The sequence below is a fragment of the Myotis nattereri genome (assembly GCF_964212035.1).
Source record: "Myotis nattereri genome assembly, chromosome: 18".
NCBI classification, from domain to species: domain Eukaryota; kingdom Metazoa; phylum Chordata; class Mammalia; order Chiroptera; family Vespertilionidae; genus Myotis; species Myotis nattereri.
The window spans coordinates 18,484,962-18,502,178 of NC_138093.1; the positions used below are offsets into that span (position 1 = coordinate 18,484,962).

The 17,217-nt window shown below is 42.3% G+C and overlaps 1 protein-coding gene across 1 annotated transcript; it reads right to left on the reverse strand.

Moving 5' to 3' along the window:
• Nucleotides 1-278: 278 nt before the first annotated feature.
• Nucleotides 279-14,496, reverse strand: TNFSF4 (TNF superfamily member 4; the record flags this gene model as incomplete). Its single annotated transcript, XM_081113280.1, has 3 exons — nucleotides 279-628; nucleotides 2,575-2,623; nucleotides 14,344-14,496. The coding sequence occupies 3 exons, from the start codon at nucleotides 14,494-14,496 to the stop codon at nucleotides 279-281; spliced, it is 552 nt and encodes a 183-aa protein (XP_080969406.1).
• Between the last annotated feature and the right edge of the window lie 2,721 nt (nucleotides 14,497-17,217).

Sequence of the window (17,217 nt, forward strand, 5' to 3'; positions counted from 1 at the left end):
TTCGGCAGAGGTCCCTGACAGGCTTGAGGCAATTGTGAAGGATGAGGGCTAGGTGCTTTAGAAGATTGGAGGATAAATAAAGTTAAATGATATGTAAAATAAGTCTTAAATATCCCTGAGTGGGAGTAGGGGAATCTTCTTCTGGTCACATCCTGTGTAGCCAGAGGTGGGGGCTGATCTGGGATGACTCCCCCACTACCAAGGAAGAACCAGTGTCCTGTCCACCCCCATTGTGGCATTCGAGCTTGGTGACTGGCTTAGGTGTGGCCATCAGGTCCTCATTCAGCACAGAATCTATCGGGATTTTGATGAATGAGAATTAACTCCCCACCATTCACCTGGATGTCTGCACAGGAGGTATTGTGAGTGGTCACATTCAAGTAGACTTTGTCCTTGAAACCCAGAGAGGCCACGATGATGGAGTCAACAAACGTGACCTTGTCATGGGAGAAGAGGGGTTTCCGATTTTTCCTGTAATGAAGGCTGAGGCTGAGCTCCTGGGAGAAGTAGCCCTTCAGGGAGATGAGATAAAACCCATCACATGGGATGGGGATTGAGTTGTCTTGTATCTTCATGGTGTCCTCCTTGCTTGGGGATGTTAGGATGAAACCTTTTTCATTGTCACACTCTAAGGAGGGTAGGACAAGAAGAAATAAAAAAAGAATGATTCCTTAGCACAACTTTGGGCAACAACATTCTTACACATCTAGAAACATATAAAGAGACAGTGATAGGAAGAGATTTTGAGAAGAATGAGAAGAAGCGGGCATTGTGCTTTACCCATGGGATGGAAGAGGAGGTAGAGCTAGCACTGGTACCCAAGACAGTTCCTGATGGGGCTGGAACTCAAGAGTGGAGAGATTAAAGCCATTGGCGGTTGTCACAACAGACCTGCGGCAGGAAATAGAGCTTGGAGGTTTCCCTGATTTTCAGAACAGGGAGGGACTGGCAACCTCAGGGCTTCCTTGTTCAATAGCTCAATAGGAGCAAAGGGTGCCGGGAGGGCCATTGCTTTGAGCTCTTCCCTATTCTCTCTCCACCTGACTGTGAAATGCACATTTCACATGCCCTGGGTACTAGACTTCCCAGCAGCATTTCCTACTGGCTTTTACCAGCAGTTGCTGAAGCTTAATGATGCCGCTGTGCACAGAGTGTCAGTGGGCTCAGGCTCTGCCCGGAAAGAGGCAGGTGAAAGAGCTCCAGAACAAAGGCCTGCCTCTCGCTTCTACCTGGTCACTAGCTTTTCCTGGGAGGTGCCTGGGGAAGAGCTGCTTTCACAGGAGGAAGAAGAGGAGGGGGAGGAGGAGGAGAAAGACGACACAGAGTGATGGCTTTGGTACCCTTGAGAGGAGCCATTCCAAGGGTAAGCCAAAAAGCCTTAATTTCTTTTCAATTAGCCCTGATATGGCCAAGCAACCACATCTCAGACTCCCCACTCTGGCCCATGTCCCTTGGTAATAGGAAAGAGTAGGTCCCCACTGCTGGACACACAATCAATAATTCTTGCTCTGAACCAGGCCCAGCATGCTTGAACTAGAAATGAAGACCTCTTATGGAGGGCAAGACGTACTTCCCTCAGGCTCAGGAGAACTTGATAGTGAATAGCCTTAAAGAAACTACTGGTGGCCCTAACCGGTTTGGCTCAGGGTATAGAGCGTTGGCCTGCGGACTCAAGGGTCCCAGGACTCAAGGGTCCCAGGTTTGATTCCAGTCAAGGGCATGTACCTTGGTTGTGGGCACATCCCCAGTAGGGGGTGTACAGGAGGCAGCTGATCGATGTTTATCTCTCATCAATGTTTCTCTCTATCCCTCTTCCTTCCTCTCTCTAAAAAAAATCAATAAAATATATTTTTTTAAAAAGAAACTACTGGTGGGTGTTTTAGTGTTAGTCATGGATCCAAGTCATGCTGTCCCGGTGAAGTATCACCTGGCCTTCACACCTGGGGCCTCCCTCAACTCTCATTAAGGTAAAATCTTGACCTATACCAAAATTACTGGCAAAACTAAGGAAGTAAAGCCTTAGTTCCCTTACCTTAAAAATAAGAATAATTCCACCCTAGCTGCTTTTTTCTCAGTGGTTAGAGTGTCAGCCCACAGACCAAAGGATTACAGGCTTGATTCAGGTCAAGGGCACATAATTCGGTTGCAGGCTCAATCCCTGGCCCCAGTTGGGGGCAGTGAGGGAGGCAATCAATTAATGTGTCTCTCTCACATGGATTTTTCTCTCTGTCTCTTCCCCTCCCTTCCACTCTCTCTAAAAATCAATGCGGGGGGGAGGGGGGGATGTCTTCGGGTTAGGAGTAACAAAAAAAAAAAGAAGAATTCCTACTCAGAGGGTTCCTGGAAGGATTAGTAAGGCATCTAAAGGAATTAAGCACAGATTTGGCAACTAGTGACTCCCCTTTTCTTCTTTATACACCTTCTTTGTCTCAAATATAAACAACATGCAAGGTCCAGGTATTCCAGGATTTAATGCTTCCCTAAGAAAGGGTGAGATCTTGTGTTCTGGAGGAAATGAAGAGATTCGGAGGGAAAAATTATTTTTAAAAAAATCAAACTTTCGACAACACTTACTAGTAAATTGTGCTCCGATACTTTGAATTGGAGGATACTGAGGTGGCACCTGAAGAAAGCAAAGAGATATTTTTAGGAAAATAAAATGGTGAAGAAATGGAATTAACAAGTCATATTCTATGAAACAGAAATGGAGTAGACTAGAGAGGGAGCGACTTGCCAAAGACTTGGGTTTTTCCCATGCAGAATAGACCCAGACTGCCAACCTGCCCGCTGGCCTTTCTATAACACCCCTTAAGATAAGTTAGGAGTATTCTGCCCTTTCATGCAAGCACCAAGGTCTGTGCTCAGCCCTGCCAAACTCTCCTTTGGTGTGTTGTTTTAGCTCACTGAGTCCCAATTTCCCATTTTGGATAACAGAGCATTTAATAGTCATCTTGTCAAGAAACCCATTCAGTCGCAAAGATCCATCCCCTCCTGAAGAAGGCTGTGCCCGATCCACCCGCTGTGACCACCGACTTCCAGAATGCACTGGGAGTGAATTCTGGAAGCTTCCTAGCTCTAATGCAAGTGTAAAAGTGTTTTATTTTCAGGGCACACTACCAACTAAAACTAGTGTAATCCTTAAGAGTTTGGTAGATGTGAAGATAGTCTATTTTTCACATTGGTTTTCTCCCTTCTCCTTAAAAGCTTGAAAACCTAATTTGAACCCAGAGAGTATTTAACATTAAGAAAGGAGAGAGGAAGCCCAAGGGGTAAAATGTCTGCAGTAATTTGATGGGGAAGAGAACAAAGAAGTTCAATAAGGAGCAAACTATAAAGTATAAGAAGCAAAAAAAAAAAGCAAAAGGCAGAATCATGTATAAAGTATATGACTGTGTATTTAAAAAAATATAAATATGGCTTGCATGGGCATTGACTCTATCTGAAAGGACACACAAAACACTGTTTGCAAGTGTTGCCTCTGGAGAAAGGAACTGCAAGTCTAAAGTCAAGAATGGGAGTGCCCCTTACTTTTCATGGTCGACTTTTTTTCAATTTTGTACCATCTGCTTATATCACCTACTAAAAAGAGAAAGCGAGAAAGGAAAGCGCACTGTCTCTTGTGTCTGCCAAGAACAACAGCTCTCTCTGCAGGATGCTTTTTGGCTGATGGAGGTGTGGGGAGGAATTTGTTTTCATGCCCTGGAGTGTGTAATCCCTGCCTCCCACTCGCTGGCATACAAGTAGCCGCAGTCAAGTGGATTCCTCTAGTGACTGCCCACGCGGACGAGGAATCCCCTATTTCCCGTAGAAGTCAAAGCACAAGCCTAACCCAGCCGAAACCAACAGGCCTGGCAGGTAGAAGGGAGAGACTTTTCCAGCCCTGCCAATTCATAATCCCCAGGGGGTGAATAAATGCCCCACTGCTCTCTAAGCCAGCAAGTCAGTCCAGCATGAACGGCCACCTGGTTAAATTCAGAGAGTGCAGGGCTCAGCCAGCAGCAAACTGAGTTCTAATGCCAGCCAGGCAGGGATGGTGTCATCATGGGCAAGTTTCACAACTTCTCTAGACATCAGTTTCTCATCTTTAAAAATTACTAGAAGTTCAAGAGATCCCTTTCAGCACTAACCGTCCATGATCCAGGTTTCTGAAGTTGTAACCCTAAGTCAATTTTCATAGAAGAGGAAAAAACAAGGCTTCCTCATCCCCAAACTTACGTCAAGCCCTCTGATCTGAAAGCCCTCATGATTGGATTATTTGACTGGCTATGCAAAAATCTCCACATGGTTTCTGCAGTTCAAGGAAATCTACCACAGTTTTGAAGCGCCCTGATGATGTAAGGGTAGTAGTGACCCAGGGGATGTTCTCTGAGACCAAGAGGCTGAGAGGCAACAAGGAAAGCTCACATGACTTCCTCTCTTGGTTAGAGCTACTGGAACTCCAGACTGAAGCTTTCTGTTCCTTGTCCTGATGGTTACTCTGTGTTAGAAATAGACATATTCTCAGAAGTCTCTAACTAGCATCAGTACCATTAAGTTTAGGCAATGTTGTGAAATAAAATAAATGGTCCTTCTTCTTGCTCCCTGCCCTGCCCTAACTCTTCCCCTCACCCTCCATACCTGATTAACTCATGCGGATAACCCCACTGCCCAGAAATACCCCCACAGTGCCCCATTCAAAGTTCTCCATGGCCCGGCTCCAACCTCCTGGTCAAACTTTATTTCCACACATATCCTTTCTGTGTCTTACATTCTAGCCAACCATTTTCTCTAATCTTTTTGCCCTTGAATAAGCGTGGTAAGATGAGACAGAGAGCATAGCCTTGAGGGTCAGATTCAGTTCAAATTGTGACTTCTCTAATTTTACGAATTTGGAAACATGTAGCATTCCTGAGCTTCAGCTCTCATGCCAGTGAAAATAAGGCATATTGTTATTGGAATATTCCCAGGAGATGTGAAAGCACCCAGCAATTTGCCAAGTGCATGGTAAGCTTTAGAAAATACTTGCTTTCTTAGTTCTATCCAACAAGAATGTCCCTTCATCTCTGGTAACTCTGTCATTCCTCATTTCTTGGCTTCACTTATGACAGCCCTCACACCCAGGAGGGAAGCCTGAGCCCTGAGTGCTCCCTTTGTGCTCTCGTGATTAGTTCATGGTGAGACTACCACCCTGCCAATCTGCTGTGTGTGCCAACTTCTCTCTCCTCTGAGCTTGACACTGAAGTGGACACAAGAATGGAATGTTAATAAAATCTACCTAGGGGTTCCTCCTCACTCCAAATTTGAATGGGGGTGGGGGCTACTTGTGTGGTATAATGGAAGTCATACGGGAATGGAGGGGTGGAGTTGAAATCTTCCCTTTCTTGGTCTCAACTTATCTATAAAAATACAAGGTTCAACTAGAAGATGACTTCTTGTACACTCATGCTTCTGACATGGTCTCATTCAAACATCAGGGCTGTACTCTGATTGTGGTGTGTAGACTGTACTACACAGACAACCATGTAGAGTTGGCTAAGGAGATCTCTGGAGAACTTCTGTCAGTGTAGACTGACAGGAGTTTGGAGACAGTGTGGAGTCTTCAGACATTTCCAGATTGAAGAAGCTTTATTGTGTAGCCTGTCCTTGGATGTAGAACTCCTCTGGGACCTTTGATATTTTCTATTTTGTTAGTCTCTGGAGAAGATCTGAGGATTTTTCTTGTGCTGATACATATGAAAAAAGACCATGTTTGTGTGTGGGTAAAAAAAAAAATCTTCTGATATTTACCCTTATGAAAGTATTTGAGGGTCTAAGATTAATTTGAAGTATTTTCATCATCAGTACTGATCAAGATTAAAATATTGGGTTTTAGATAGTTGTCAAAATATTCAGATATATTTCAAAATACTCCAGAGGTTCTCCAGAGAAGATCTCCTCCGCCAACTCTACATAGTTGTCTGTGTAGTACAATTTGGCCCAACCTTTAGCTGGGCTCTGAAGAGGTGCAATTGACCTGATGGTGGGCAGCAGCTCCATGGACAAGTACAACGTAGACAGGTGCTGCAAGAAGAGTCAGAAGTAGGTCCTTTTCTGGCCTCTCACAGTACCTTGAACACTGAGCTGTTGGAGAACAAAACTGGGAGACATCTGATGTCCAGCCTTTACCCAGCAGCCTGTACCATGTTCCCAGGAGCTCATCTTTGGAGAGAGTTTCTAATTCTAACTTACTAGGATGTTGGCAATTATTTTACTCACTTGGCATTTGTCTTGCGGATAATTCTTGGCAGGAAGGCATGAGCCTCTGGAAGGTATGAAACCAGGGCATGGGCTCTATCTTCACTCTGTGGGCCTTGCCCTTCCTCACTGGATACCCAGCCACAATGTCAAGATGGTAGGTGGGAGAGGGTAGTGTGGGAGTCAGTGGAGCAGGGTGGGGAAACAGATCTGTGATGGGGACTCCCCAGTTCACCATGCCACCTCCACTGGGATGTGAACATCTCCTCCCTGTGCCTTGGGCTTCATGTCAGAAGAGACCTGAGAGATCATGAAAGCACACCCTCACCACCTCTCAGGGTGCATCTCAAGGAGCCTCTGCAGGGGAAGATGGAATTTTCCATCCTGAGCCATGGCAGTCAGCTGGGAAGCTAGACTCTCATCCTGAGGCATTCGGTGGTGCTCAGCAGAAACAGCCTCCTTACCAAGGGCAAGGCCTTACCTTCTGATCAGGAAAGTTCAGAACCCCACGCAGAGAGGGGACTAGGAAGAACGGGCAAAACTGGTTCTTTGCCCAAGCAGCCTTCCACATTCAGAAAAACCTCATCCCGAAAGTTACATTTCTTAGAAACGAAGATGTGTGGCTCTGAAAACCTTGTTGAATAAAGAGTCTATTGGAATCTAATGCCACAAAGAACAGCCATTTTAATTATTATCCCAAACCCTCTCTTTCTCCTTCCCACCCTTCACCATGACTGTCAGCACCTTTCTGCTATAAGCTCTCTCTTAACCTTCATTCTCTTCTCTACTACACAATCCATGCGATATCCTAACATAACCCCCCTCTCTAAACACTTCCCTTTTTCTTGTCACAATTACTTAGTAATGGCTACCCCACAGAGAGGACCCTGTCCTCTCTATCTCAGAGAATAAGAACTGCAGTTTCATTGTCTCAGAAGCTTAGCAATTAACAGATTCCTATGAGGGATCTCAGGAATGAACCAAAAGCATCCAACTTTTGCTGTCCTCAAGGGAAAGATTTTCTCATATCTGGGTTTCCCTTTCCACATGAACTGGGGAAGTCCTCAAAGTATACCCACAGAGGCATCTGCCAAAACATTTCTAAGAACTCACTTCCTCACCTTGGTGATTGGGTGCGTCTGCAGCATAACATTCTGTAGCAGCTTAGTTTCTAAGCAACTGGAAGGGTCAGTTACAGTGTACTCACTGTATTATCATACATCTCACCCTGCCTCAATCATAATGGAGTTCAGTTAAGTAAATGTTTGCTGAGCTAAGAGGGAACTTAGCCCCTAAGACTATGCCTGCTCCTTAGTTAGGGACTTCATAATCACATAATATTTGACATTGGCTCTAACCAACACTTTGCTTCTTTTAGTGTCTGCTTTAAATACAGGGTTGGAAACTCTGGGAGGGCAAGGAAGACCATGTCTTGCTCACCATTGTTTCCTCTGTGTCTGACAGGTAATTGACACTCTACAGATACTGTTGGGATAAGTAAATGAATCAGTGGTTTATAGTGAGCTGAATAGTGTCTCCCACAAAATTAACATCCACCTGAACTCTGTACGTGACTTTATTTGGAAATGGGGTCTTTGCAGATGTAACATGAGGTCCACTAGATTAGGGCTGACTCTAAATCTGATATAACTTATATCCTTAAAGCAGTGGTTCTCAACCTTCCTAATGCTGCGACCCTTTAATACAGTCCTCACGTTGTGGTGACCCCCATTTCATTGTTACAAATTGAACATAATTAAAGCATAGTGATTAATCACAAAAACAATATGTAATTATATATGTGTTTTCCGATGGTCTTAGGCGACCCCTGTGAAAGGGTCGTTCGACCCCCAAAGGGGTCTCGACCCATAGGTTGAGAACCGCTACCTTAAAGAAAGAGGAGAAGGCATTATGCGGTGTGGGCCAAGGATGGTGCAGGACACATGGAGGTCAGCGTCAGTGCTCACAGTAGCCCCAGCCTTCGAATTACTTGCTAGGAGCTGCTTGGTGGTAGCTACTGCCTACACCAGAGCCACTCAGCCCTCATGTTCATCAAGCTCTCTCGCCTGCTGTCTGAGAAGCCAGAAGACAAAGACTCGCTTGTACAGAATTTGCCCACTTTCAGCAACTTATCCTAGTCTTTTTTTTTTTTTTTTAGAAATGGGCTTTGTGGTTTTCTTTAAAATATATTTTTATTGACTTCAGAGAGGAAGGGAGAGGGGGAGAGAGACAGAAATATCAACAATGAGAGAGAATCATTGATAGGCTGCCTCCTGCACACCCCGTACTGGGAATTAAGCCCACAACCTGGGCATGTGCCCTTGACCAGAATCGAACCTAGGACCCTTCAGTCCACAGGCTGACACTCTAACCACTGAGCAAAACCGGCTATGGCCCTGCATGACCTTTTTTTTTTTCTGCATGACCTTTTAATATGAACCCAGACAACTCTGTAATGCCTCATGTTTCCTCACTGTAAAACTGCACACAAATATCTATCTTCCTCCGAAGTCATGGTGAAGAAGTAGAAACAGAAGTGGGGAAAACATCTGTAAAAATGAGAGACTGTTTATTGCAGGTGACACTCACCCCCTAAAAAAGGATTTACATTCCTAGTCTTCATCATACCATGTACAGGGTCAGATTAAGATCTTTAGGGACCTTGGAAGCTAAAAACATTAATCAGTCAACACAAATAATTCAAAATATATTTTATATTACTGACCTGTAAAGTAGGTATTTTACAACTTATTTTATAACCCCAAAGGGCTATGATATGCTTTCTGAGATTTGAGTTATGGGGTGTGTGTGTGTGTGTGTGTGTGTGTGTGTGTGTGTACACATGCTACAAGGAAAACATTTCAGTGGTACAGTGCTTAGGGAAGCATGTCCTTGAATAATAACCATCATTTCAAAAGCTCTGTAACACATTTGCTCTTCACAACTACCAAATTCCAATTTTGAAAATGATTAAACTGACGCTCAGGGAATTTCAGGAAATTTACTCAGAGTCACAACATTAAAGACTGAACTGAACCAGAGCCTTGTAATTTCTGGCCCAACATGCTCTCCTCTATACTTCAATGACTTGCTCTAAACTTGGAGATGTTTTGTATTTTTTGTAAGGAAGTGTGTTGATTCCTTCATTTAAAAAGATATGGATATTGAAAGTATGAGTGGCTACAAACAAAATACACAAGCCGTAGGATGGTATGGAATTCTCTTTCATCCTAATGCCACCATATGTTCCATTTGTGACCATTGATGTGAAATAACCTTTTGTAAGTCAGTTATTTTCACTCATAACAACACTGTACATGGCTCTTCTCACCTAAATTATTCCAGAAGGTTAATGTTAATTTTCCATGGATGCAGACAGAATCCCTGACGTGAGTGGAGGGTACAGGTTCTCTGAAAGTAGACACAGAAGTAATTTCTATTAAAAGAAATAGGATTGGAAGGGCAGGTGATTAGCCCCGAGGCAGGACTGGGTCTACTCTGTGCCTATAATGAGGGGCTGAAGTCAGAGAAGTGGAATCGGGAGACTATATCCCTAAATTTACATCCGGAACTCGTGTGTGTGTGTGTGTGTGTGTGTGTGTGTGTGTGTGTGTGTGTTTCCATACTTGGACACATGTGACATTTCCAGCATGATCCCCGTACAAATTTTTCTCTCCTATTTTCAACTTGGGTCAGTACTACATCAACATTTTTCATTTATAGAGTATCGGTGAGGCCTCCCTTGTCCTTCCTCTTACACCTGTTGAGTGTTTGGCTTCTCAAAAAAGGTTTTCTTACCTTGACTCCTTGAGAAAAGAGCGTAGGCTTCATTAAACCATCTGAGAATGGTTAGTTTTATTATAGCGCCCCCTAGTGCTGCATGAGATTAGACTCACTTTCTTTTTAAAAAAAATGTATTTTATTGATTTTAAAGAGGCAAGGAGAGGGAGAGAGAGATAGAAACATCAATGATGAGAGAGAATCATTGATTGGCTGCCTCCTGCACACCCCCTATTGGGGATCAAGCCCGCAACCCAGGCATGTGCCCTTGGCCAGAATCGAACCCAGGACCCTTCAGTCCACAGGCTGAGGCTCTATCCACTGAGCCAAATCAGTCAGGGCTAGACTCACTTTCTATCTATAGAAATATGTTGACCACAGAACAGAAGCGAAATTTGGAGAAGCAGCAGTTTGGGTAATCCTTTTTTTTTGTTTTGTTTTGTTTTTTGGTGTTTTTTTTTTTTTTTTTTTTTGCATGTAATGGAAGAAAGTGTGTTCCCTAGCATGAGTCACAGCCCTTTCAAGCTTTACCTTCCACCATTTTGGCCTAGGAACACTCAACTTCAACCATTTTGAACAATAACTGAACAAGTACCTAGAAAACCTTCTACCCCCTTCCCAACCACTACCATCCTTCTTATCTACTTAAAGACTTTTTACTCTTCCTTTTAATATCAGCTATAGCATTACCTCCTTCCCAGCTCTTACCCTGTCTGGTTTTCTTAACTGTAAGTAGACTATGTGTAATGCCCGCTCAAAAATGCAGTGATTCTATACATTATTATTAGTACCCCCTTTAGAGCTTCCAAATACTTAATGACAAATCAGTTCAATACTTCAGATGTTTCTTTGTTATTACCATGGAATCGCTTATGAAATGTAAATTCATTTGCATTGAAAATCATTTATTTGCATGTCTGGCTTTTTTTTTTTTTTTTCAAAAAAGAATTTCTAAAACTCTTGTTAGATTACATGGGGATACATTTAAACTGAGTTAATCTGAGACAAGATTTTTCAGGCTAAAAAAAGCTTCTTTTTTCTCCCTTAACAATACAAAAAAAAGTCCAAGTTATAGCCTTCATCAAGAAACTGAATTCTAATCAGATCTGGTCAGCTCACTTTACAGTTTCCTCTACTTCTGTTTTACCCGGCTGTAAAAGTGTTGAGAATATAAACCTTCAACTGAAATTTGCTAAAGAATTATCACTAAAAGCCTCATATCTATAAATTGCCATGATGAGGTTGATACAAATTTTGGAAGACCCTGGTTTCAATAATCCAGAGATACACAAAATTTATAAATTATATTTATAAAAATTATATATATAAATGTGTAAGTTATATTTGTAAGTTGAGCTACTTTTCTGCCATTGTTTCAAGCTAAGTAATAGGTAAAACTAGAAGCCTAATACTTTAAATAAATATCCAAAGAGCATGTATTGTTTTTGGTGACAGAAGCACTCAGTTTTATCATTTGTACCATAGATATTCTTCTAGCATCCACTTCTTTCCTCCTTCTCAATAGGGTATTTTGCTAACACATAACAGGTTATTTAGATATGCACATAGTATATAAATAAGCATGAATTTCAAATATATATGCAAATTTTATTTCCTTCCACCCCTTCTTAAGAACCAGGAAATTCATCTCAGACACAAAAATCTACTAACTTATATTTTGTATTTCTCAAAATCTCATTCCATTCTCTGAATATATGTATAAAGTTCATATTCATAGAATATTGAGCTGGAAGAGATCTTTCTGATCCAATTGCTTACACATGAGAAAATCAAAGCCCAAAGAGGGAAGTGACTTATATGAGAGGGAAAAGTCTATCTTTTATTTTTCTGACATTCCAAAATGAGAACTTGTGCTGTGCACAGAAATCAACCTAATGTCATGGAATGATGAGGGGAAAGTTAATTGCCCAAGGAATTTAATAGCTACATCTGTGTTTTACAGAGCCTTTCATATAATCAATTATTTCATAAGGCTAAAAATTTAAAATATGAGGGAAATTATGATTATTCTCCAAGTATGTTTTTCCTACAAAAAAAAAAATCCAACTTAACTGGGTGAATGATGAGTACTCGGCTCACTTGAGATGACACCCAAATGGAAATTCATTGCAATATTACAGAGCACTGCAATATTGTTTTATAAAAGTAGAGGGTTTTTGCATCATCATCTAGCCAATGCTTCAACCAAAATTCCAAACAATTTTATCAATGAGTTTAGAAAGTGTCCCTTTTTCAACAGCTACTCTACACCCTTCTCTCTCAATGTCGCTCTCTCTCTCTCTCTCTCTTTCACACACACACACACACACACACACACACACACACACACACACACTGCCACCACCACCATTTCATCAAGTTCCAGGGAGAAATATATATGATCTATTTGTGCTATCCCCCCCCCCAATAAAGTATATGAGGTTAAATGTAAGGACCCATTGCGCTGCATCTTATACCAGTATGAGATATTTATGTTAGCTAAAACAGTCTAGCTAGAAATAAGAAAAAATTAAAATTCATGTCAAGTCTGTGCCAAAAAATTCCATATCCAGAGTATATGAGAGCACGTTTCTTGAGCCACCAGCTCTACTGTACCTCCTATGTCTTTGCTTCCATTTCTGCACCAGGATCAAAGAATGCTCCCCATGAATTCTAGTGTCCTGGAAACCAGCACTCAGCTTTCCTTCCACGCTCGATCACAGAGCTGCTGGGTGACTTGGCAGAAAAGACCCGTCTCCTTCTCAGCATCCCCTGGGTATTTCTAGTCCAGGGCCACTCTGCCACCAGCAGAGTGGCTATATGCATCCATTTCACCTTTGGCTCTTTCCTACTCACAGCCCTAGTTGAGTCTTGACTGGAGCCATCTGTCCTGTCTTTTCATCGTCACAGTGTCTGTGACACTGTGGTTATTTGAAAAAGCACTCTCAGGGCTCCCAGACCTGGTGCATGCACTCAGCTGTTCTATTTTTGGTTACGCTCTTTGTTTTCTTCTCGGAAGAGCCTAATTCCGGTCTGCGTCTTAGGCACCCTGCCATGGACACATTGCACCACCCCCACACTCGCGACCCAAATTGCCTATTCTAATTGCACCCAAAGGGTTCTGCAGAGAGAAAGAAAGGCATGATGAGGAGAGGGTGAGTGTGGTGTTCTGCTCGCCAGACTGCAGACTTGAGCATGACACCTGCTACATTTCTGGAATCGGGGGATGTGAGCCCTCTTTGCAGTACAGTGATCACAACCACACTCTCACCAGCCTCTCTGCACTGAAAACCCCTGTTTCCGGTGGGCAGAGGCAAGCCCAGGCGTCTGCCAGGACTCCACTGGTCTTATCCTAGTTTTGTTTGAGATACTCAGACTCTGACCTGCCCATCAGAAATAAAAGTTCCTATTGTCTAATCTTTACCAGGGACAGACTTTTCTAAACTCAAGCAACCCGCCAGGGAAACAGTATGATCAGACTAGCCTCAACAAGGGAACACGGGCAGACTGTACATTGATTTTCAGTGGAGTTGCCAGCAGTCAAGAACATCCTTAAAGACTGAATAATGTTTGCAGGTCTGAACAAATACATAAGAAAAAAGAAATGTAAAGGGGATCAGAATAAAGAGAAGGGAGATTGCAAGGAATATCTTCATTAGGTGGGGGAAATACTAGAAAGATGCACCCACCACATAATATATTGGATAAAGTATAAAATAGACAAAGTGATGTCTGTACGTTGTAATTGGTAGAGAAAAGCTGTGAGAATATCAGGGTAAGTTGTTGGAGTAAATGTTTGGCCATGTGCGCGGATGCACGGAACACACACATCTCTGCCTTTAAAAGAACTATTAGCTATTTAAAAGAACTTACTATTGATACCTTCAGCATTCTTTGCAAAGCAGGAGCAAATGTCCACGAGTGTCTGTGGGTTTTAGGAATACAATGGCAAAGTGGAACTGAGCTCATTTTATTTCCTTTTTATATTAATTCCCTGATCAGACACTAACTAAGAAAATAGGTAAACCAGCTGTATCAATGACTCGAAGCTTCAAAGTGATGGCTCAAAAAAATACCAGTATTCCTGCATTGCCAAGAAAAAGAGAATAATCCAGAAGCTGCGCCCCTGCCCTACCTCCACTGTGCCCCACCATTGCCACTACTGAGAAAAGGGAAGGAAAAAGGAGACCAGAGGGTGTTTAACCACACTTTAAAATTGCTACGGGGGGGAGAAAAAAACAAACACCTGGACAATTTGGTTATCAGATTCTTTCCAAGTGACCCTTTGCAGCTATTGGAGCTGCCATCAGCGTGAGCTGGTGGCAACAAGGTGCCGGGTGTGCATCTTACCTGAGGAGCATAAAAGTGCAGGCAGATGTAGGTGAGACACAGGAGCAGCCCCAGCCCCTGGACCACAGAGGCCACCAGTATGAGCTTGCGTGTCTGGAATCTCAGGCCTGGCGCGTTTCTCACATTCTCATCCAGGGGCTGAACCCCTTCCATCTTCACAGTCTGGATGCAGCAAAGATGAAAACTGGGCCAAAGGGAGATCTGAGAGAGAACTGATGTCTCCCCTGCCAAGAAGGAGCTGAAGATAAAACCAGGCGTATCAATCAGCAAATCCACAGAGGTGGCAGGACCAGAGATAAGAGGCAATTGAAAGAGCAGAGCGGACTCTCTTCAGTTTTAACACTGCCGCTTTGCAGCAGGCGGGGAACTTCTTTGTGACTAATCTGAATTTCCCCTTTACTTTCTTTCTTCTTTTTTTCTTCTCTGGGCTAACAGGGAGTTGTTTTTGTGGCATCCCAGTTCTGATTTGAGTGACTGTGAAATGGCAGTCATTGACATGTGCACTTTTCTTAATTTCTCATTGCACCAGTAACCAAACTGTGGGTCACTTATAAAGATAAGAAGCATCATCCGTTGATGTGGAAGCTCGTCTATCCCTCCCCCCAGGTGCCTTAAATCACAGAAAATACTTAAGGAAAATGCTGGAAACTAAGCTTTGAAACCATTCTACAGATTTTAGGGAGAAGCACACACAAATCATTCTCAAAGTGAAAAAAAAGAGAAAAGAAGAAAATAGGATGGGGGATCATGTAGAAATAAAGGAGTGAGATCCTCTAATTGTATTCCATTACAGTGTAATAAATAAGCTAGCATGTAGTGAGCTTCTGTGGTCTTCTTCTCATTTGATCCTTTCAGGTGAAGTTGGCAAACACTTAGATGGTTAATGTTAAGCAAAGCAGAAAAGAAGCAGAAGAGTATCCTGATTTTCCCCCCTTCTGTCCATTTTACTTTCTCCTGAGATGTGCACAAATGAATGAACGGACTCAGAAAAAAGCTTTGAAGGTTGCTCCTTTCTTTGAAGTCAAGGGTGGACTCGGAACTTGGAAAATAAGAGTATTCTATCAATTGACAGACACTACTTACCCTTTACCACTGAAATAAATGGCAAAATCATTTATAATATCAAGTTCAAACTGACAAATATTTACTGAGTACATAGTAATAAGCCTAGTGCTGTCCTGGATGACAAAGGATGATGGGGAGGGGCTGATTAAGACAGAATTCTCTCTTCTGGGACAAATGTGTCCCTCTGAGCTCCCCATTAGTCACTAAACAGCTGTTTAAAGACAGAAGGGAGGAGGCATATTTTTATAATCAACAATAGGAGTTGTTTTAGGCATTTAGTCTTATAGAAAATGGATAGGAGACATATTCCAAAGAGAGCTTGTAGGAAAAGAAAAGTGCGTTTATTTATTATTATAGTATTAATCAATTAAAATATGATTAAATACCCTCATGATAAACATTATGCCTTGCATTTGGAGGATGCACTGGTTTTCAGAAGTTCAAGTTTTTGCCTGAAAGATAAGGGAACTGAGACACTGTATCATAGATGCCCGGCCAAAACTAAAAATCAAACTTACCTCAAAATGATCATTCCCATGAGCAAAGTATGTGTAATATGCAGGGTGTGAAGGGGGGAAATGAAATAAAAGTCAGTGCATAGAGCTCAATTTTTGTGTAATAATAGTGATAGTAAATATTAAAGTTGGTAAGTACTTATGCATTTATTTTAAAACACTAAAAGAATCACAGCAAAAAAAAAAAAAAGTCTTTAAAGCTAAGATGCTATTGGAAACTGATGAAAACCAGCTGAAAAAAAAGTGAAAACTATTAGTGCTAAAAACCAAAGAAAATATTTTTAAATGATGGCCAAAGGTTGAAAAAAAATAAAAACACATTTACAAAGTGCAGACTCATGCTTGAGCAGCATCTCTTTTCACTGTTAACATAGCTCCTATGAAGGAAATTTGGCAACAACCATATTGCCTTATAGACAGTGAGAATTGTGCTACAGAATGATTTCCATTTGGATGTTATCCCAAGGAAGCACAGTGTCAACTATATCAACATTTGGGCGGGCACATCTAAGACACAGCTCTCATTTCCCATATCTCAGTCTCCGACTGTCATATTTTTTTTTAATATATTTTATTGATGTTTTACAGAGAGGAAGGGAGAGAGATAGAGAGCTAGAAACATCGATGAGAGAGACATCGATCAGCTGCCTCCTGCACATCCCCCACCGGGGATGTGCCCGCAACCCAGGTACATGCCCCTAACTGGAATCGAACCTGGGACCCCTCAGTCCGCAAGCCGACGCTCTATCCACTGAGCCAAATCGGTTTCGGCTCCGACTGTCATATTTTGCCTCCTTGTAATTTTTGTTGAAGTTTAAGTAATACTTTACATTTAATTGTTTGTTTTTCATTGAACACATTCTCACAGCCTCTTCACATTCTTTGTGGTTAAGACAGGGACTGCACACAGAAAAATAAATGCAAATTGACTTGAAAGTTCCTGGAACCTTTGGATAGATTAGGGAAGTGTTTCAAAATTCATCATTGGGCTGGTCTAGCAGCTGGAACACATGGAACGAAGTTCATCATTGGGCTGGTCTAGCAGCTGGAACACCATCAGAGATACCACTGATGGCATTGCCATCTTAGAGCAACGGCAGAGTCCTCCATGAGTCCTTTTGCCTCCAAAAAGCTGGCATGTTTTGAAAGAGATCAAGTATGTTCCCTGAATCTATGGGCAATATTTTAAAGCATCTCACAAAGGTCAAATACACAGACACACCTGAGCAAACCAGCCTTGAAATGGAAGCCTCAGACTTCATTCAAGCAGTTACCTTTCCAAAGATCATTAGTC